The sequence below is a fragment of the Falco peregrinus genome, chromosome 6, assembly GCF_023634155.1.
Source record: "Falco peregrinus isolate bFalPer1 chromosome 6, bFalPer1.pri, whole genome shotgun sequence".
NCBI classification, from domain to species: domain Eukaryota; kingdom Metazoa; phylum Chordata; class Aves; order Falconiformes; family Falconidae; genus Falco; species Falco peregrinus.
In genome coordinates this window covers 76,628,908-76,651,109 of record NC_073726.1, presented here as the reverse complement: position 1 = coordinate 76,651,109, position 22,202 = coordinate 76,628,908, and the positions used below count along the sequence as shown (strand labels likewise).

Sequence of the window (22,202 nt, the reverse complement as noted above, 5' to 3'; positions counted from 1 at the left end):
GGTTGAGATTATGAACTGAAACTTCTGAGAGTGCCTTCATCCCCCTGGTAAGTAAATACAGCCTGCGAAGGGCAAAACTGTGCCAGGGTGACACTGACTCATGCCTTGCACACTGTCCTGCTGAGATGAGTGAGACACTTTCAGCAGCAGGGAACTGCTCGGACTGAGTGCTGGAATCTGGCCTCCAGTTGGAGTCTAGAAAGTATTCCTAACACTGATTCAGAGTGATATCCCACGAATTTTATGAATAGAGGAAGTAGTCTTTTTCATAAAATACCATTTCCTAAAGGTGGGGTGCTCAGATGAGAACCTTTCTCAGTGTGGTCTGTATGACTCCCTGTCCCCCATGGAAAAGTGCGACAGGGAATGGCTATCATGGGGCATAACGAGGCAAAATATGCAATGGAGTGTCTCTGGTATCCCAGTGGTGTGATTATCTCTTGATAACTACATCCCTGGCATACTCTTAGGGGTTCAATAAATAGGTTTTTATTTTGTTAAGAGAAAGGATGGATTCAGCAGTTTAATGCTGATCAGCACTTTCAGGTAAGACATATAGTTTGCATGGATTATAAAACTACTTTGATTGAGGAAGAATGCTGATAAAAGTAACAGGTAAATTAATCTTGGTTAACCCACAGTCCCAGAACAGAGGAGGGTGGTTAATTATAGCAAAGAGCCTGAAATATCTTCCAAAGTATTGATTCAAAACAGCTAGAGAGAAGGCAGCATGCATACTAACAAACCTAAAGAAATAAAAATCTGCTGTTGTTGCATAGATCAACACGACCACGCTGAACAGTGGTGCTGGCACTGTTATAAACAGCTTCCATGGCCAAGTGGTGCAGCTGTTCTTGCCCCACTGGAAGTTAAGACCAGATGGGATTTGTAGAACTCCTCACCTTCACCATCAGCTAGGAAAGTTCAGAGAGAGGTTTCAAGAGATATAAACATTCAGATTGGCGTGCACATGTGTTTTTTAGCATAATTCTCTTCTCTAACACAGTAGGAAGTTTGAGGACATAAAGAAACTCAGAAGCACACCTGTTTCTTCTTTTTTTGTGCTATTACACTGGTTTACATCCTTGTGGTTATACAGTGAGGCAGTCTCAAGATCTGCTACAGTTTTTCTACATGCTTAATAATTTCAGCATCCAAAGTCCAATCTTTCAATTCTTTGTGTTTCCAATTAAGAAAGGCTTACCATAGCTGGCAACAGAAAAAACCCCAAACCAACCACTGCCAATATTATAAGTGGCTGTATTCATGCAGATGTTTTTCCATGTTTTGACTGAGATATGCATGGAAAGGTTCATAGGTGTTGGCGGTTAATTGCTGACTTGATTTCTCTTATTTATCATACCCAGCTGGGGCTTTCTAAGAACCAAGGCCCAGCGCATATGGCATCATGACTGGGTGTTGCAGTTTAACATAAGGTTCTCATTTGTTTTCAAATCCTTTCCTGCATCATCCAGAGGTAAGGACAGAAATATCCTCTTCATGGGAGGAACATCTATAATTTCTGTACGCTACTTGTTCCTGTATTGCTGAGAACTCCACCCTACTTATCTCAACTACGGAGGTCGCCTTAAGCCTTAAACCTTAAGCCCTTTCTCCAGACTTTTTAATATTCACATACACAGACTTTGTAATCATCCCAGCTGCATTAGAGATTTTTGGAAGAAGTGGTGGCTATTGAAATACACTTATGGTCTCTATTCTCATAGCATCTGAATTCCTTGAGATGTTTAGTCTGTCATTTAGGGATGTATTCTTTTTTTTAGGAGGCTCAGAAGCATGAAGACATAGAGTAATTGCCTCAAACCATGTTGGAAATTTGAAATAGAGGAAGGACTTGAATGTGAATCTTTTCATTCACTGGGCTGGTAGATAAAAAATAAACGAGTCTTTTTCTTTATTATCTGTGTTATATCTGTTCCCTGTGAGCTGTTGTAAGACTTCTTCACTTGGTGTTATTAAATATAATTGCTTCATGTTGAGGAAATTGCAATAGATCTCCACTTGTGTGTTCTTTTTTACAGGAGTCAAACATTTTGAGTCCAATACAGGATGGGACCAAAAAACCACAGATAGATAGCAATAAAAGCAATAACTACAATATTGTTAAAGAGGTTAGTATATCTGCTTAGAAACTTGCTTGACATACTTGTTTGGTAAGTAGATTTAGTAATTATTTTGGAAGAATGTATTTTTGTTTGGTTTTGTGTACCATGGCTGGTTCTTTGCTTGCTTGCATGCTGATTTATTTGTTTATTTATTTATAGATTTTGATTCGACTCAGCAAGCTTTGTGTTCAGAATAAAAAATGTCGGAATCAACAGCAACGATTGCTGAAAAATATGGGTGCCCACTTGGTAGTCTTGGACCTTCTGCAGATACCCTATGAAAAGGTTATTCTCATAATTTTAGTGGTAAAAAACATGAACTCAATAAAGAGAAAGGCCTCAAGAGGCCCAAGAATCAATGTGAATATTTTTTTAACTGAATTAATTCAACTGTGGTTTAAACATGAAATGATGATGCCATTTTCTACCTTAAGATTAACGGGTTTGGGCCCAAGTTTAAATATGGCCACCTGCATAGAACAGGTTCTTAAGAACTTAATGTTTACAGCCTCAGGTACCTGCATGTCATTGCGCTATCATCCCATTCCTGAAACAGGCAAACCTTAGATCTGCAGTCACTGCGCAGTAAGAAGTATTGATTTAATGGAGCTCTTGACAGGGTATCTAAATTCCACTGTTGGGTACTGATGTGAGTGCTATCATAGATATCTAAGACGGACAAAAAGCTTTCAAGGATCAAGTCTGAAATAATTTGCTTCTGTGGTGGAAGCCTCTAACCTAGTTCCACTTGCAAGTTTTTCAGAAGATAATGTGATTTTGTACTGATTTAGTGGCATTGAGCATACAAATGAATGATCTAGATAGGCTTTTAAAGAGCACATCTCTCTAGATCTTACAGGAAGCACTGAAAGGAGATAAACCCTCTTCTGGGCTACATTTTCCTCAGTGTTACACACTAATGTTACGATAGAGACAGTAGGTTCAGCTGTCTTCAGTAAAACAGTGCTTGACCATATAGGTGGTTCATCAAATCAGAGTTAGAATACTGTATGAGAAGCATAAAAAATGGGGATGAAAGTTGACATACATTTGTGTGGCAGTGTGTGTATGAACATACATAGTCGTGTAGGTGTACGCATACATCTCTTTCTATATGTAGCTATATCAAAGCCAGAGCTTTTCAAAAGCTTGAAATCAATGCAGGCTAGAGGGCTTTTTTTGAAAATCAAGCCATTTAGCACTTTTTTAAACTTGGAAATTATAACCGTGCATGAGGCTTTGAGCTTGTGTGGTCAAGTCAATTCAGAGTAAGGTACAGCCACTAATGGACTCTGAAGGAAACTAGATCAGTTGCTTTTTCCAGAGGGAGAATTCCTGCCCTATAAAGGCTCAGGAGAATTGGTTTGTTCCTGGCTAAATCCACATTGTGTGGTTTTAACAAGTATGTTTAGGTACACCAGCTGATTTTTGTTTGTCTTTTTCTGCAGAGCGATGAAAAGATGAATGAAGTTATGAATCTAGCCCACACTTTCCTTCAGAATTTCTGTCGAGGAAATCCTCAGAATCAAGTTCTCCTCCACAAAAATCTCAACTTGTTCTTAACTCCAGGGGTAAGTATTTTATTTTAAGGAGAATATTATAACTGGAAGTAAATTTGGACTTGCTGAAAAATGACAGTGCTAAATAAATAATTTCATTAAATTATTCCCTCTCTGCCTTCTCATCTCTGTCCTTGTCCTTTCTCCTTTATTGTCTTGTCTTCTCTCTCCTGTCTTTTCTCCCTTACCATTGCTCTTTATGTCATTGTTTTTAATGTTGCCATTTTAAAAGCAGAAACCAATATTACCTGTGGGATTTACTGGAGGTATCTGAGAACATGTGTCACATCATCACTTCATGTTTAGCTTGACTCTGTTCTTATTCATCCTAACTCACTCACAGATGTCAAGCTAGGAGATGCTGTGACTATGCTGTCATGAAGCTTGTGTGACAGCAGAATCTGACCCATACATTTTTGTTGATGCTGCTTCCATTTGATTCAACTAATCTAAAGTCTGATCTTTTATTAAATCAGTGTCTTTACAATACACCTCTTTGTCACAGTCCCCTTGTGTGTATATATATGTATGTATTTACAGATATAGTCATATAGAATGACAACTTGCTCAGTGGCAGATCTACAGAGTAAAACATGTTTTTATTAGAAAGAGCATGAGTATTAGGATTGTAGACCCCTGGTCTATGTGCATTAGGAAGTATTTGTTATTTTTTTATTTATGCTTTTTTTGTGAAGATAGTGAAAGGCACCGAACTGACCACAGTGGGGACTAGCGCCCAGACTCCTTCCAATCCAACACTTGACACTTAACCCAGGTGCCAAGTATGGAGTCTTCTTGCACTTGCATTTCTATTCTTTTGGAGTTGATCTTCTGATCATGCCAGTTATTGTGCTGTTCACATTGTGGAATGAATGGTGTGGACTCCTTTCAGATGATGCTAAACAGAAAGGTATACTTCAGGAGCACACCTGACCCTCATGAGCCTTTAGTCCAAGGGACCAAACTAGAGCAAGTTTGAAGCAAAAGCCCCAAGAATGCATCAAGTCTGGATGCTGGGTCCTCGGTGCCATCCGTTCTTGCTACAGATCTGTTCTTCTTGTACCACGCTACTCTCTGATAGAATCATAGCCTTGGGCTCCCTCTGTAGTTAATGTGGAAAGAGGTATCCTTTCAGAGTGATCCAAGGGCATGTACAATGATTTGCGTGCTGAAAATGCCTGCCTTCTGTCAACCACAGAGGGAACCCAAGGCAGCTAATATTCTTATTTGGTTGCCTCAATGCAAAGTTTGATGGCGAGTGTGATGTGGTCTCAGTGGTCTTGTATACCAGAATCTCTACAGAGTGCTCTAGCAGTGTAGTGTGTGTGTGTGTGTCTTCCCTCCACATGGACACAGATTTTGTAATGTCCACTTTAGGACCATTCCGTACTCATAGAAAAGTGTGGAGAAATTCCATCATAAATGAGAACTGGGCCCTAAGGTCACTGCTTAATCACTGGGCTGGTGCACATTGGACTTTCTTGGTTTCCCTTTACTAATGTAAGGCTTTTCTCTAGTCTAGAGTCTTATGAATCTTTCAATCTCAATACAAATCTGCTGCTCTTATAAGGCTGTTTTGATTTTAATCTGTTTAGCTCCTGGAAGCTGAAACCATGCGGCACATCTTCATGAATAATTACCTTCTGTGTAATGAAATTAGTGAAAGAGTGGTGCAGCACTTTGTACACTGCATTGAGACCCATGGCCGTCACGTGGAGTACCTGCGTTTCCTGCAGACCATTGTGAAAGCAGATGGCAAATATGTGAAAAAATGCCAGGACATGGTAATGACAGAGGTAAGTGAAGGGTTAATATGTTAATCAACTTGTTTGATATCTTTTTAACACACTAGTATTTTGAGGCTGCTTTTTCTGCTCTTGGTACCAATGGGAGATAATGACATCATCGCTTTAGAATTTTAAATGGTATCACAAATAATGAATATTTTAGCAGACGTTTTGGGGAGTTTAATCTAATTTTGTAAGGCCATCTGTATAACTACTAGAAAGAAAACATGAGTGTTAGAATGGTGATACAGAGATGTCTATTTGTAGATGATGTAGCATGGAAATCTCAGAGTTACATAAACCTTCATTTTCCTGTACTGTAATTTAGGATCTCATTTATGCACCAAACTTGTCATATTGTGGCATGGTTTTGCCAAATAAGAGGCTTGTACCTCTATGGATTTGCCTAATCTTGTTGTAGACCATTTTTTTAGCACACAACCATGTAACAATTGTAGATACTAGTTTCTGCTTTTGTTTCTTTTGTTCCAGAGTATTTCTGTGAGAGTCAGTAGAGCTACTCTAGCTTTACCTAGATTTGGAGTCTGACCTGGTGAATTCCACAGAGTGGTTTGTGGACAAATCTTTACACCCATAAAGTTACTAGGAAAACACCTAATTAACTTCTCTGCAATTAGGATTTGATATATGGTGTACATGATAAATGAAGTCTTCAACTTGCAGACACCTGTGAATTTAACTGTAATTATGTTAATAGTTCTATGAGATTAATAAGGGGGTAAAGTTGAATATGGTGAAAAGTCCAGGTAGGATAAGTACAAGGAACATTTTTCTTTATTTCACAAAGTTTGGGGTGGGTTTTTTTTTTTGTTTTTTTGAAGAGACATCTTCACAAAGAAAACAGATAAGCTCTAGTTGTATGAAAAAAACTAAACCCTGCTGAAATTTTGTTCAACAAAAGGAGAAACTTCTAATTAATAAAATAAAGCTTCACCCTACATGGATAACCTTTAATGGAATCCACCTCAACCTTTTCAATTTGACTGAAGTGTTTTTTAACGTGCAATATCAATTACAAGCCTTTGATTTACATAATTCAAACAGTTCTTGTGCCTTTATGCTTTTAGAGCTTTTTCCTTCCACCACAGCTTCTTGTAGGTTTTTACTTTATCATCAAACAAAATTTTTAGATTTTTCTCAATTTAAATACATTTTGTTACTGACCTATAATAGGACAAAGATAAATTGTCATATTACATTTTCAAGCTGACTGCATGATGAAAATTGAAATGAACTTGGATGTGACATTTACATCATGAGTCCTGCAGGAATTTGCTGGGGGGAGGGAGCAACCCTATTTTGATGAAAGAGGGTAAGATGATGATCTGTTTTTTTAAAAAACATAGGAAATTACAGGTAAGTAATTATGATTTGTTAGAAAAGGATGCTAATAGGGAAATTTGAATGGCAATCCCATGTAAAGGGAATAGTGCAGCCAAATGGTTGGAACTTGCCAAGGAGTCAGGACAGTTTCTCAGTAGACCATTGAGATGTACTTTGTGTCCTTAAACAAGCGGTGTAACTTTTTTTGTACCTCCAGATGGGGCATGTAAACAAGTTACCACAAGACAAGACAGAGTGTACAGCATGCCTCAACTACTCCTGTGTTTTATTTTACCCACAGGAAGTATATTGTAGCTTGTTTCTGTTTACTGTAAGAGATAAACTGATCATAATTACATGTTTTAGATAGTGCATATAGATGAAGGAGCACCACTGCAAAAGAGTACTTTCATAAAATACCTTAAACATACCCAATCTGGCTTATTCAGTTGTTCTCATATCCTTGGTCCCCCTGTCTGTGGGGTGCTACTAATGATGTTTGCTGACCTGAAAGGTTCCTTAGGGCACTTTTTCTCATTACAAGCACACTTTGAGGTTCTTGGACCAATAGTGCCTATCAGTGCAAACATTATTACAAAAGGGAAAGCAGAATTTACTTTTGAACTGGATCAGTGTGGCAGCAGAGTTTTCTATTATCTATTGTATATATAATACATAGTATTTCTATAATCTGTAGTATTATATATTATATCTGGATTATATATTATGATATATCTGGATATATCACAAAGCATCAATGGCTGCTCTGATACTGACCAACCTTCTTCATACTTCCATAGAGTTCTTAACTTGTTCAAAGTATACTTTAGTGGAAGAAAATGCTACTGAGTTTATTTGTTGGGGTTTTTTTCCCCCATCACGGAGTTTGTGATGCTCAGTTAGAACTTTGGCTAATACTGGATTCTTCTCTTCCTTTTCTGCTTTTAAAGGGACATAATTTTCTCTGTTTGGGCCAATGTTTGGATGCCCTTTGAAAATCACATTTAAAAGTGGATAACTTGGGGAAAGGGGATGACATCTTCTTTCCTTGCATTTATGATGATTACCTTGTCCCCCTTAGCTCTTCTTGTATTGATGCAACGTCATCTGCTTCAGCTGGTGGGTCCTCAGTCAGTATGCAGCAAGCATGCCATGCAGCGTCATGTTTAACAAGTTCACTGTCTCCTGGTATTTCTTCCTTATTCATCAGTAATAGGTATATGAAAGAATGAAGGGTCAGTTTGACTTGAATATGATAAAATATCAAGCAACACTGGTACAGATTAGGTCTGGATTTGACATAAGAGGTAACTCTGGGGGAACCTGGGAAGAGCTGTCTTCCCTCTCCTGTACAATGAACACAAGTGGAAAACAACTATGGGAATGTGGTGAACAACTTAATAGAACATGACAGAACATGTACCTTCCCAGAGGGCTTTGTGTGTTTTTTTTAAATTTTATTATTTTCTATGTGAAATGTCCTAAAAGCATAGTATTCTAAACATCAGTATTAAAACATTAGGTCAATTTTCCAACATTTTGAATACTGATACTACTTTCCTCTTTTTTTTTTTTGCCTTTGCGTGCAATGAAATTAATGGTATCTGGGTCCCTGTACTGTCTCCTTCCACCTTCCTGAGCACTTGTCCCCTCAAAAACTTTTTTTCTGTACTGTGGATTGTCCAGAAAATACCTGGTTTGAAAAGTCACTAGTACAAACATTTTGGAAACCCGTAGATACATAAGAAATAGGGATTGCAGCAAAGACTGAATCCACAATTCACTCCATTCAATCATCAAAGTAAAAACAAGCAAGAAACAGGGAAAACACAATCAGAAAAGTTGTAAAATCAAAATTTGCAATGTTGAAATCCTGGAAAATGTAATGAAATGCTTTTTACTTTTCATTCTGAGAGACTAATTTTCATTCCTGCTTTTGCTGCTTTCCCATTTCTCAACAGTTCCACCAGCCTTTATTTCTACCCTTGAAATTCAGTAAACTAGGATTTCATGTCACATGTAGGCTTGGATATGTCAAGTGCCTTATTCACAAAATGCATATGGCTGTTGTACTGCCAAGGTGTATTCTATACTAGGAAGGGCTTATAGGAGCTTTTCACCCACACTGAGACTGTATTATGCTTAAAAGGAAGTGATGGAGAGAAGACAGGACTACTGTCCTGTCCCAGCTCCACTTGAGCTCACAGAGTGGTGCTGGCAGTAGGTATGTTCAGTGTATGCAGGGTTTAAAACAGGGTCAGAGCAAAACTTTTTTGTGAGATCAGCTGAGATGGGGCTGCCAGCATCCACCTCCAGTCTGGATCCTCTCGAGAGGAGCATAGCAATTGTAGCACAATCAAATATTTATCACATACACCAGTTTTCTGCTAAATTGAAGTGCTGCATGACACTGACAAATTTGCATGGGTTGGGAAGAATCATCTTTTGTTTCTGATGCTGAGCAAGGGCGCAGAAAAGGTTGGTTAAGTTCTGGGCGAGCCACAGGCATTTCGTGTGAGGTAGCATGCAAGATCTAATCTCTCTGCATCTCAAGTCCCTACATATAAAATAGGGATAGTAATGTGACCTGACCTCACAACAGGAAGGGTAATTAACTAACTTGAAACAAGAATTGAGATGGTAGGAATAGTAAGGATGGCATACTATCTTAGATGAACACAGAGCTACACCTCAAATTTAAACGTCAAATTCACCTTGCATTAGCTCACTCCTTGGTGAGTTATTCCAGATTTGTACTTACATAGACAAGAGCAGAATTTTGCCTTGGATATTATTTTGACATGTGCATTTGATAAGCCACATCAGAGTAATTTTTGGTTGGTTTGGGGTTTTTTTTGTGTGTTGGTGGGGTTTTTTTTAGCTATACAGTCTGCATACATAAAGACAGAACAAAATAAGAAATTAAGAAAATCATAGAATCATTCAGGTTGGAAAAGACCTTCCAAGATCATTGAGTCCAAAATGACTGCAGTACAGGGTGCTTAAAACTTTGTGATAACTTTTTCAGCTGATAAATGGCGGTGAAGATGTCTTGATATTCTACAATGACAGAGCATCATTTCCAGTCCTACTCCAGATGATGTGTTCAGAGCGAGATCGAGCAGATGAGAGCGGACCCTTAGCGTATCACATCACTCTAGTGGAATTGCTAGCGGCTTGTACAGAAGGAAAGAATGTATATACAGAGATCAAGTGCAATTCACTCCTGCCACTGGATGATATAGTGAGAGTAGTGACCCATGATGACTGCATACCTGAGGTAAGATTCACTGAATGAGGAATCAAACTTCCCATTTTTAGAAAGTCAGAAAATCTTTTTTGTTTACAATATACTGACAAGCGTAATGTTTGCACAGAAAACAGGCTGGAAACAGGTGGTGTTTGTTAAGGTGAATAAGTGAGAAAGGATAGTCAGTATTTTCTTAAACAGAAAATGCCTTGTCCCTTATGCTTCAATTGTTGTCTTTTTGGGGCACACACCTTATTTTGTTTTCCTGGATTTGTCCAGCTCTGATGACTTCTGGCTGTAGCTGCAAAGACTCAGCTGAGTTGTTTGTCAAGCCAACGTTTTGCCTGAATTTGTTGGAAGTGATGGGTAACATTCTGGCCACACTAATGTCAGTGGGAGTTTTGGGTGAAGCCTCGTTTTATTAAATTCAGTTGGAACCCAGCAAATGGTTTTATTCACTGCATATTGAGGCCCAAATTCTGCAGCTACTACTACTGGTCATGCTTCAGTAAGACTTGATACTTCATGCTGATCAGAAGGGGAATATTTGTTTGCACCAAACCTGATGTGATCAAAAGAAACCTTTTCACAGTCTGCAAGGAACTTGTATGACCCGTGTATTGGTCAGATGGATTTCGGCAGGCTATCTGTTGGAGAACTGTGGCTCGTATCAACAGAACTGGGACCTGCAGGAACGAAGATTTCCTGTGTGCCGTGAAAAAGTCCCCTTGTGATCAACTAATTCTTTTCTTAAAAAGAAAAATGTTTGCTTTGCTCAGAAGTACCTCCTAACATTAATTTCAACAGATACTAATGAAAAAAGTCCAAACAAATGAAACCTAAAAGTCAGAATTTTTTCCTGACTGCATTAAACATATGCAACTATTTCCTCTCCTTTGACTGTGACAAGAAATGTTCAGTGTATCTGGGTATGTTTATATTTAATCTATACATTTCAGGCAGTGGATATGCATTTTTATCATGTGCACATGCAGACTTGTAATGCAGGAGAGGAGTGAGACTGAAGCCCTCCTGTTAAGCCTTGTGCTGCTGTTGCTGCAGTCCCAGCACTGCACAGCCTTTCTCTTCCATTTAGATCCAAGCTACACCCATCCTGAATCCAAGCACTGCATTAGGATTGTGGGAATGTAGGGATGGTAGTCCCAGCTCTGCTAAAGACATTTATTTTTTATATTGACAAGCCTGTTCAAGGCGTAAAATGGCAACAGTCAACTGGCAAGTGCAGGGGTGTCCTGCATTTTGACAACTCCTGGCTTTGGAGCCAGGCCCTTGTAGTCTTCATATCATTTAAATATCAGATTTAATATTGGTTTATTTTATGGTTTTTTTTTCATTAGAGTAAGAATGTTTGCAAAACCTTTCTGTTTTTCTTCATGTGATCTTTCAATATATACATTAATGCGTTTGTTGCCGTGCTTCTCCTTAAATCTTCAGAACCGAACTTATGCATTATTACTGTTAATAGTGTTTGTTAGTACTTCAAGGATCCTCTTTATTGCTCAGTATTTTTGCAGATAGAAACCATCATGTTAATGATTTTTACTGTTCCGTTTCATATTGTTTGTGGATTTGCTGTTCCTGCAGGTGAAAATTGCCTATGTTAATTTTGTTAATCACTGTTACGTGGACACTGAAGTGGAAATGAAAGAAATCTATGCCAGTAACCATATTTGGAAGTTATTTGAGAACTTCCTTGTTGATATGGCAAGGGTAAGCTTCATGAGATGTTAAATACTACACTGTAGCCATGGATGGCAACTGAACTAGCGATAACTTCTTGTTGGTGAACTTCTTTTGTTTTATTAACCTTTTTTTTTCCCCAAAGTTGACAATAGAATAGGTGTAGTTTTTTGGTTTTTAACAAACTGTCATCTCTATGCTATTTATCATCATGTAACCTGCTAATTACTAGCGGCCTTCTCTTTCTAAAAGGGCATCTTGGAACCCATGTTCTTTTCTCTTTTCTTCCAGAAAAATAAATGGGATACATGTACAGGGTTGAGAGTCTGTGTACATCTTCTGGGAGCGTGTGTTATGGTGGTGGCTATGAAAACCCCACACATCTGTAATCTTCTTGCTTTACTGTTAGTACAGTGAGGATCAGGGATCAAGAATTTCTTTAGCTAATAATGTTCCTTCTTTAATCTCACTTCAGCCTGTTTCTGTCTTTTATTCTACCATCACTACATTCTCACTGCTGGGTGAAAGGCAGGTGTAGAGCTGTGGCCTTTCAGAATACTAATCCTTGTATAGACTATAGGCTGCAAGGTGCTGGGGCATAGTTAGCACCGTAGGCATTCAATTCCTGTGGACCCTAGTGAGCTTCATGGTGTCATTACTTGTTGAATTAAGTTTCAAGACAGAAGTTGAATTAAGCTTCCATTCTCAGGTGAGGCAGAAAATGAGGGATATCTTATGACTTCCAGAAGGATAAAATACAATAGTAGAGCTGTGAGGGGAAGCTAGTGTGACATAATGATTACAGCTTACATTACATATCCTTTTCTAAGAGGTTAATGCTTCTTGTAGAAGCTTAGTATTAATATCAACTAATGGAGTTGCTTTTTCTGCTCAAGAAGTGGAACCAGAGATTTTTGGTGGCTGGGGGACTGTATTTGATCCTTGATGCCAGATGGTATTTTGGAGATGTTACAGAGCATTTGTCACAGTGCATGCCTCTCTTTTCCCAGTCCACGGTCTATTAGATTTTATAATCCATAAGTTCTCACTCCCTTGTGTTCTTCGTTTGTTTTGAAATAAAGAAAAAAATGTAAAAGAATCTTAATTCAATCCTGTAGTGGACACCTACCCCAAAGTAATAGTGTGCCACTATGGCAAAATGCAGAAATAATTTCTTTGAAACCTATTGGGAGAAAATATCATGAGTTGTGGCCGAAAGAAGAATGAGTGCAAAGGCTTGTGCTGTACAGTAGGCACTGAGACCTGTTAATTTATCTGTGAAACAGCAAACTTAAAAGGGGTTGGGGAGTTTTGTTGGTGGGTTTTTTTTGTGTGGGGTTTTTTTTCTGGGAACAGGTTAAGACAGGGATGTTGTGCTTTCTTTTTTTGCTGGCAGCCATTTTCAGCTGAAATGAGACCTCTACAAACCCTGGTTTTCTGCTCTTTGTCTTGTCTCTGTGGTTATGTTCTACAATGGAAGGCCTTCTGCAGAAACCAAACTTGTTTGAAAATTAAGATCAGAAACCTCCTTGGAGGGGGATTCTGATTTTTAACCTTTCTGGTTTTACCCCAGGAAGTGTTTTCTCCTGTTTAATTCCCGTTCTGGGTTGCCCTTTCCTGACACGTCCTGGCTCTGACCCTCCAAACAGACTACCCTCCCTAGCCCTTGAACATGACCAGTTTTCTTTGCTGTTGGGCTAGAAGCAGACATGTAGAAAGAGGGCTCTGTCCAGAGCTCCATTCATGAGTCTGGAGACAAACTGCACTGTCCCAAATGATGTAGTTGTCCTGATGCTAGTGACCACTGAGCTTTTTCTTCACATACTCTTCTCATAAGAGAAATTAGACTCCAGGTCTTCAGAGGTGAAGAGGGAGTGTATCATTAATGCTGTGTTTTTGTGTGTATGTGCTGTTGGCACCAAAGGGCAAAATGCAGGTTTATTTTGCAGTCCTGCAAACCCTTCAGGGCAGATGCCTGATTAGTCCTTTTAATTCCCTGGTTAATGCCTAAAAGAACGTAAAAGAGCGTGTCAGAAGTGTCTGGCCTGTTCTGCTCTTCTGCCAGGTCCCTGTGGGTAGCCATGTCTTCCAGGTTATTGAGTGTATTTGTTCGGGGTTGGTTTTCTGGGGCCCAGAGAGAGCCCGTGTGTTATAAATACGTGAGCGTTATGTAGCTATCAGGACAGTTAGAATGCTGTCAGCCTCATGAAAGATGTTACAATAGCTTTCAAAGCTTTTAGAAAAAGAGCCCTTTGATCCTCTGTGTTCCAGTGAGCTAAAAGAGATGCTTTTGCGTGGGGGAAGGGGAAATGCTTTTCTTTTAGCTGCTACAAATGCCTGTCAGTGGGTGAGTTTGTGAGCTTTGAGTCTGAGTCTGTTATTAGAGAGCACTAAGGTAAAAGACAGTGTATTATCCTCAGGTTGGTTTCCTTCCTTTTTTTGTTTCAGAGGGAAAAAAAAAAAAAAAGTAACCAGTTTTTTTAATCTGTTTCTGGATTGAGGAAGGAAATATTTAGTCCCCAGCTGTCATTCTCTTTTAACAACACGGTATGTTGCAAAGCAGGCATGAGGCGGATTCATGTATAAATTCAGTTTGCCAAAAGCAGTCGTGCTTTCAAAGACACCCTGTTTCTACAGTTTCTGCCAACCTACTTTCTCCTGTGTATGACTTGAAGCGTTGCACTAAGCAAAGTGGGTGCTGCTGAAGGAAAGGCTTCCCTTTCCTGTGTGTGGCCCAGCCTGTAAGTCAGCAGCTGTAGTCTGAGCAGGATAGAGACAGGATCTGACAGCTGTAAAGTCGTCCTGACTTTCTCTGCAGAATTTTTGAAGTATTATTCATGCGAGTTTCAGTCCCAAAGCCTCTTAAGGGGTTTTTAAGCACTGCTTTCTCAATCTTCATCTCCATTTCATGCATTTCAGTTTTTTTCTTCCATAGGGAAACTTCTTTCAGTGCCCAAAGGGCAGAGGGATAAGAACAAATGAGAGGATTTCTGAATTCCTTCTGTGCTGGGAATTTTTCAGACCAGTGTTGGAGCAGAGTGGCATCCCCACATATGGCTCTGCTTTTTAGGCAAGCAAAGAGGAAAGCTTAAAAGCGTTTTGGAATTTAGTTTTGGCAATTTCTGAATTCACCGTGCTAGCACTGCACAGCTCCCTGTCTTCCCGTTGGGAATGCAAGTACTGAGCCTCAGAGCTACTGGTTCCAGCCAATATTGGCATGCAGATTAATTAAAAGCAGAAGAACTTCAAAAGATTTTTAGTTCTATGATACTATTTTTTTAAAAAGTTTTGATTTTTAACGGAATTTGTTACCTCCATGAAGACTAGGGGGTGGGGGTGGGGTCATATTTTTCCCAAAACTGAAGGGCTGAAGGGTTTACTATTTCAGTTTAGCCACTGTTGCTTCTCTGACCAAAATCTTTCCTTTCCTGGGGTGATAAAAAATGCACTATGTGGGGGTATGGCTTGTTTTTCTGACACGTTTTAGAAAAGCAGACAAGCAAAGCTCCTCAAGATGCCTCATTCCTGTAAGTCTCAAGTTATCTTTGGTTATTCCTCTGCCTACCATATGACAATGCTTGTGTGTTATACTCAAAACTCTTTCGTGTTCCCATGAGCTGTATCTTCCCCTGAACATGGGCGCTTTTGGATGTCGTGTCAGTAACCTTCCTTAAAACACTGCTGGTGAAATTTCTGTCTTGTAGTGTCCAAGTGTGACAGTGGCAGTGTGTAATTAGAGAGCATGTTTGCCCTATGTGAGATTCAGGTGCTGTGGATTATCCTTCTGCTTCTGTCACCAGCTTTTCTCTGTGACCTTAATAAATTCACTCAGTTTCTCTGGTCTTCGGTTCCCCATTCATAAAGCAATGTAATGGCAAGTATGTACCACTCAGGTTCATGATTGTGTGTTAGATGCTCAAAGAGTAATGAGAAGGCTACCCCAGAGTTCTATATACAAAAGAAATTCTGCTTTTGCATGGATTCCCTAGAATGTTATAGTAGTTGGTGACTTGCACAGGTAAAAGAGAGAACAACTTTGCTGTTCATTACTTGTTAAACATGGCTAGAACTGCTTATTTAAAGGCTGTTGAAGAGGTAGCATGACTATAGTCTGTACTCCTTATTTGTCCAGACTTGCCTTTCTTGCTATGTTTGGCTCTCTATAGACTCCTTTTAGTACTGTTTACACTGATGTAAGCAAAATCAACATGAGTGTGTAGATGTTTGCAAATGTTGAAAAGAAATAAAGAAATAAAAGAAATGAGGATGCAATCCAGCCCAGTATTTTTTTCCTTTCTTTAAGCATGACATCTTTATGTAGCAACAAACTTGCAGTGTTGTACCAAAGGGTGCCTTCAGGAATCTTTTGTACAAATCTTCCCACATCTTCCCACCATTTAATCATCCTTCTGTGCTCCATAGGTGTCCCAGTACCATTCGTTCTCTTCTTTCATTGTTTTTACTTTGTCTTTCATATTTTTACTATGCAGCTTTCCTAAGTGATGCTGCCTGTCTTGCAGTTTACAATCCTAAAGGCTGTAGGTATTGACTATTTTCTACTAGAAAATACGCTATTTTCTTTCCTTCCATCTTATTTAACATTTTCCTTGCAAATGAGCTTTAGCTTCACCACCCATTTGTGTTGATTAATTGTAAAGAGAAGTTAAACTTTACATGAAATCTTTCTAACCTAAGGTATTTATATCTCATCTGTCTCTAAAGCCTCTTCCAACCAGCCCCACAATGGCAGGAAAGGCTTATTTTCTTCTTGAATCCGTCTAAATGTGTAAGTGGCATGCAATGTGCTGATTTAGGGCAATCTTTATTCATGGTGTGGGAAAGAATAGACAGCCAACCAGAAAGAGCTAGTTCAGAAGAGAAAAATATTCAAAAGACAATGTGAACCTCCAAGAAGAAAAATAAGTTATCGCAAATACAGCTTGAACTCTTAAGATAGTTATCTCTGACAGATTTTGTATAAAAAACATTTGGTTTTGCATTAGAGAAGAAATATTACATGTGTTGTAATAAATACAAAATAATAAAGCTTTCTTATTTAAAAGAACTACGTTTCCTTGTTTCCTCCTTCTTCCCTGTAGGTTTGTAACACAACCACAGATCGTAAACATGCAGACACATCTCTAGAGAAATATGTCACTGAGCCTGTAATGAACATTGTGAGTGGCTTCTTCAATTCGCCATTTTCAGATAACAGCACCAGCCTCCAGGTAAGTAAGGAAAAGAGACACAGACAAATAGGTAATTCAGACCGCTAACGAGATACCTTCTGCTACCCACATAGGAATGCTGTACCTTTACATCCTCCTTTAATTTCTCTGTCCCTTCTCATGCCACTGGCTAGCATCTTAATTCCTCTTTAAAACACTTACTCTTAATTTTTATCACCTACTCTGAACTAGTAGACAGCTCAATATGGTCAGATTTACTCCTGGTTCTTAGAATTCCTTGGAGGGGGTATCCTTGCAGTATAATGGTCAATCTTTGTATTTGTATGAGAAAAATGCTGTGTCCTATGACAAAAGGGACACATACCTGAGAACTGGGAAGACTCATACGTCCCTCTGCTCTGTACTGTGTTTGCTTGATATCAGTGGCAACCTGAGGAAAAATTGCATGATTTGGCCTTTTTAGAGGTGCAGCATTGATTTCTGTTCCCTTTCGTTCTGAAAAGCAAAGAGAATTTAATGGAGTTGTAACTTGAGTCTACAAGCTAAAACCCTGTTGCATGTGGTTTACATTGTGTCAAACCCTTGGGCAGTTGTGAGGAGATTCTAAAGGGTAACATTCCATGGTTTATCTTTTTGTTTTCAGACACACCAGCCTGTTTTTATTCAGCTGCTGCAGTCTGCTTTTAGAATTTACAACTGTACCTGGCCAAATCCAACACAGAAAGCCTCAGTGGAGTCATGTATCAAGACTTTGGCCGAAGTGGGTAGGTGCCAGGTTTTACTTTAATTATTGTTCTCTGTGTTTGGAAATCAGACTTACTTGAGGTTGAACAGTTTTTAATTTGACTCTACCATCCTGAAATTGTGACGGTAGTAATTTCAGAAATCCCACCTTCTGAGGCTAAATTCTCCCTCCTTTTATAAGCTATTCAAATCTGTCCCATCAGATGGGGTTGTTAGGTGAAACCTTTCAGTCAGAGAAAATGAGTTTGCTAAGTGAGCAATAGTTAAACAAGCAAGTTACGATATTAAAACACAACATAAGCTACAAGAAAACCTGGGCTTCTCTAATTGTGCTGGGCTACATTTGCACAAGCTTTTGTAAGCAGTGATGCATGGCAGCTGTGCACCAGAGAATACCCATCATTTTTTCCCCTCAGTTCCTGGGAGATACATTTGATATTGTCCATCATGGTCCTGGGCTTGTTCAGTTTTTGCCCAAGCAGGGGATTGGGAATGGAAAACACAATTGTGCCACGCGATAGTTTTTCCACTTACTCCTCACCATCAGGCCCACTCATTTACTGCTGTTACACAGTCAGCCTTGTCAGGGGAATACAGCCTTGCGCTGGCACCGAGACTAAATTTGGTCCTCAGGGCAGCTAATAAGTTACATGCTTTCAAATAAATTCAAATACCATGTTAAAGTGAAAGATTTAAAACTTCTTCTTATCCTAAAATAAAAAAGATTCTTCACCAGTACATAGTTCAGACTGGCAAAAGTTCATTAAGTTAAATTTCTGTGAATACAATGTTAAAGTCTTCTGCCATGATAGAAAAAAGAATTATTCAGTATAGTTTCTAAAATTCATTCCGATTACTTGTAGAAGAAGGTTCTGCTCAGTGTGAATGAAAACTGAGTAGTGGCAGAGATACATAGAAACTGGCTAAATTCTAGTGTTGATGCAATTTAAAAAAAAATTAATAAATAATGATAAAACAATATGAGAGGGTCCCTTAACCATCTGTGGCATTGTAACAATTGAGTCTAAATTTAGATTTTGTAATAGCATTACAGGAGTATCATTTAACATTTTGCCAAAACATCTCATTAACTTTTTGTGTGAATAAGTAGTTACCTAAAAAATTAGCAACCTTCAATTGTTTTATTTGTTGTGCAAATGATTTAATTATGGATCCATCTGGCAAGACAACTTTGGAAGTTGAAGACATTTCCTTTATGCTACAGCTACTACAGTCTCAAAGAAAGCTTTAGCCCTACAAATCCTTGTTTATGCATTTAACACTTACCTCCCTGCTCTTCTCTGGCAGTTCTGGAAAGAGTCATCAATAAATTACTTCCTTTGGGAGTCTGGGGAAAGAGGGATGAAGTAGGGCAGTTGAGAGTATTTTTGAGACCGCGCATGCCCTATTTGTGCTTCTAGACAGCTCAGTGTCTTCATTTCTGTTGAGCTAAACCTAAAATCAAATTCTAGCTCAGAGAGGTTGCTGTGTTATCTCACCGAGATGAGGGTGTTTGGAGATACCCAAGCATAGTGTCGAGACAGCCCACAGCAGGCTGACAGGGAAAGCATGGGTCACCTTAATGGGCTGGCAGATCCAGCTTCTTGGCCAGGTGCACCCACGAAAGGGCTGGAGGTCTTTGATAGGTAGTCTGTGTGCTCTTGTTCCTGGGGGAGCCAAGGGGAAAGTGAAAGGCAAGGCAAGGCATGGCTGATGCCTGATGTTCTTTTCAGATACATGACTTTGTTCTCTGCCTGGTGAATTTAATTTCTGCCTCCGCTGTAGTCTTTTCTTTCATTCCTTTTTCTGTTTTATGGAGATTGATTTACGGCTGGGTTTTTTTATGATTTGCAGTTGGTTTTTCTATAAGCATGCTCTTGTGCTGTCCTATGGGTCCAACCCTCTTGCTACTCTGGCTTCCCACCCATGGGACTCCAGCCATACCCTGGGGACTCTCACGTATGGCAGAGCAGAGCTGAGCTGCTGCTGAAGGGCATCACCCCATGTCCTCCTCTGGGACATCCCTGCAGCAGCAGCAGTGCAGGGAGGCTGGATATCAGCCTGGGGGTGCCATGGGCTGGCAGTCTCAGAGCTGTCCCCTGAAAGCGCATGTTGGCCTGCACATTGCCAATTTCCTTATTTGTGTCATAATAACTGTTTAAGGATTCATCGTGAATATCAGTACTGAGCATGGTAAAGTTGTATTGTGTTTGCTAGCCGTGGTGGTTTGACCCTGGCTGAATGATGAGTGCCCACCAAAGCCGCTCCTCCTCAACCAGATGGGGGAGAGAAAAATGAAAGGCTCGTGTGATAAGGACAGGGAGATCACTCAGCAGTTACTGTCATGGGCAAAACAGACTTGACTTGGGGAAAATTAGTTTAATTTATTACCATTTGAATCAGAAGAACGCCTTTTCCGCCTCTCTCCCTTCTCGCTGGGCTTAATTTAATTCCCAGTTTCTCTACCTCCTCCCTCCAAGCGGTACAGGGGGACGGGGAATGGGGTTGTGGTCAGTTCATCGCACATTGTTTCTGCCGCTCCTTCCTCCTCACACTCTTCCCCTGCTCCAGCGTGGGCTCCCTCCCACAGGAGACAGTCCTCCATGAACTTCTCCAATGTGAGTCCTTCCCATGGGCTGCAGTCCTTCATGAACTGCTCCAGTGTGGGTCCCCTGAGGGATCGCATGTCCTGCCAGCAAAGCTGCTTCATTGTGGGCTTCCCATGGGGTCACAGCCTTCTTCGGGCATCCACCTGCTCCGGCATGGGGTCCTCCATGGGCTGCAGGTGGATAACTGCTCCACCGTGGACCTCCATGGGCTGTGGGGTCACAGCCTGCCTCACCATGGTCTTCACCATAGGCTGCAGAGGAATCTCTGCTCCAGTGCCAGGAGCCCCTCCTGCCTCCTTCTGCACTGACCCGGGGGCTGCAGGGCTGTTGCTCTCACTCAGTCTCACCCCTCTCTCTCACTGATGCAGATTTCTTTTTTTTTTCCTCCTTCACATGCTGTCAGAGGCACCGCCACCATGGCTGATGGGCTCGGCCTTGGCCAGCAATGGGCCCGCCTCAGAGTGGCTGGCATTGGCTCCACTGGGCATGGGGGAAGCTTCTGGCAGCTTCTCACGGAAGCCACTTCTGTAGCTCCCCAGCTACCAAAACCTGTCCGTGCAAACCCATTACAGTTAGCAGATTGGCACACATTTTTATTTAGTCTTTAATTCTGACAGTGCAGAAGGGGAGTACGAAGGAACAGGTGAGAGGGATTTCCCCGAAGAGCAAGTTAGCTGGCGAAGTGGAAGCAGAGTTTTTAACAAACATCCCTGTGCAAAAGTTTGGCTGGCTAGCAAAGGTTTTAACCACTGGTGATACTCTGTATTTTTAGGCACAGTGCCAAACGTGTCTTGCCTGGGCTAATTGAGTAGGCCTGCTCTGCTGAAAGCTTTGGAAAAACTGCCCCAGCCAGGGGTACTACAGGCTTTAAAAATGGAGGCCCTTTAGTGATGACACTGCGTGGCTGGTGCTGTTCTCTGTCGGAGAACCACACAAAATGGTGTTTCTCTTTGAGTGGGCAGAGGTTTCTTCTGTAAGAAGACTACAGACAGGGCAGCGTTTTTTTGCCCCTTACGCTGGCTGTGTACGTGGACTAATGTTGGATTTTGGCTAGGCATCTGTAGTACCCTTCTGCCTTTTTCTTTTTTTTTCTTTTTTTTTTTTTTTTTTGACTTGAGAGTCTGACAGCTTTAATGTTAGGGGCTTCATGTTTCACAGCAGGGTTTAAAAAAAACCCTCTAGAAAGATTTTGCCTATATCAGAGAGATAGAGTATTGGGCAGATTTACAGCAGGGACCAAAGACTTTTGATGGAAAATGAATGTTGTATAGAGTTGAAAGAACAAACATGATTTTTTTTTGTGTGTGTGTCATAGCCCTGGATTTAGAAATGAATCTCAGGAGGAAGGAAGATCATATACAGATTTCCCAAGATATCGAAGATCCATGTAATAATGCACTTTTAAAAGACCCATTTCAGAGCAAGTTTAAGCATCATACATTTTGCTCGGTGTTTACTAGTTTGTTGCTGCCAGGTGGATGTAAGTATTGTCTCAAGAGCTTAAGATCATTTCATCTGTCTTCTTATGAGCACTGTAAGAATGTGCATTATCTTCCAGGTCAACAAAAGGATATGTTGCAGAAGCTAATTTCTTATAACCCTAGTACTTCAACTGCACTTGACCACTAGGGAAAAACCACGTAAGCTTTTCAAGCTTCACTTGCTGCTTTGTCTCCAGGCAGTTGTCTGCCTCCAGTTCAGCAAGAAGCATAGGAGCTTGCTTCTTTTCTTCAGCAGACTACTCTGTTGCTCCAGGAGATTTGGGGCACACAGATACCAACGTCCATCAGGTTTTTATTGCCTGGTAAACATTTGGCTACCTGGCGTGAATAGAAACATTTACAAAATTATGTACATTAATGTGTCTTCATATGGATTTCGGGTATGAGTAAC

At 40.2% G+C, this 22,202-nt stretch overlaps 1 protein-coding gene across 4 annotated transcripts in view; it reads left to right on the top strand.

Moving 5' to 3' along the window:
* The window catches only part of ITPR2 (inositol 1,4,5-trisphosphate receptor type 2), a 268,298-nt gene that overhangs the window by 116,627 nt on the left and 129,469 nt on the right, over nucleotides 1-22,202 (top strand). For all 4 annotated transcript variants that reach the window (XM_055809374.1, XM_055809373.1, XM_055809376.1 and 1 more), the window contains 8 exons: nucleotides 2,043-2,132; nucleotides 2,286-2,411; nucleotides 3,575-3,697; nucleotides 5,281-5,481; nucleotides 9,845-10,096; nucleotides 11,672-11,797; nucleotides 16,867-16,995; nucleotides 17,600-17,720. In XM_055809374.1, coding sequence (XP_055665349.1) covers nucleotides 2,043-2,132; nucleotides 2,286-2,411; nucleotides 3,575-3,697; nucleotides 5,281-5,481; nucleotides 9,845-10,096; nucleotides 11,672-11,797; nucleotides 16,867-16,995; nucleotides 17,600-17,720 — 1,168 coding nt within the window. The remainder of the gene's footprint in view (nucleotides 1-2,042; nucleotides 2,133-2,285; nucleotides 2,412-3,574; nucleotides 3,698-5,280; nucleotides 5,482-9,844; nucleotides 10,097-11,671; nucleotides 11,798-16,866; nucleotides 16,996-17,599; nucleotides 17,721-22,202) is intronic.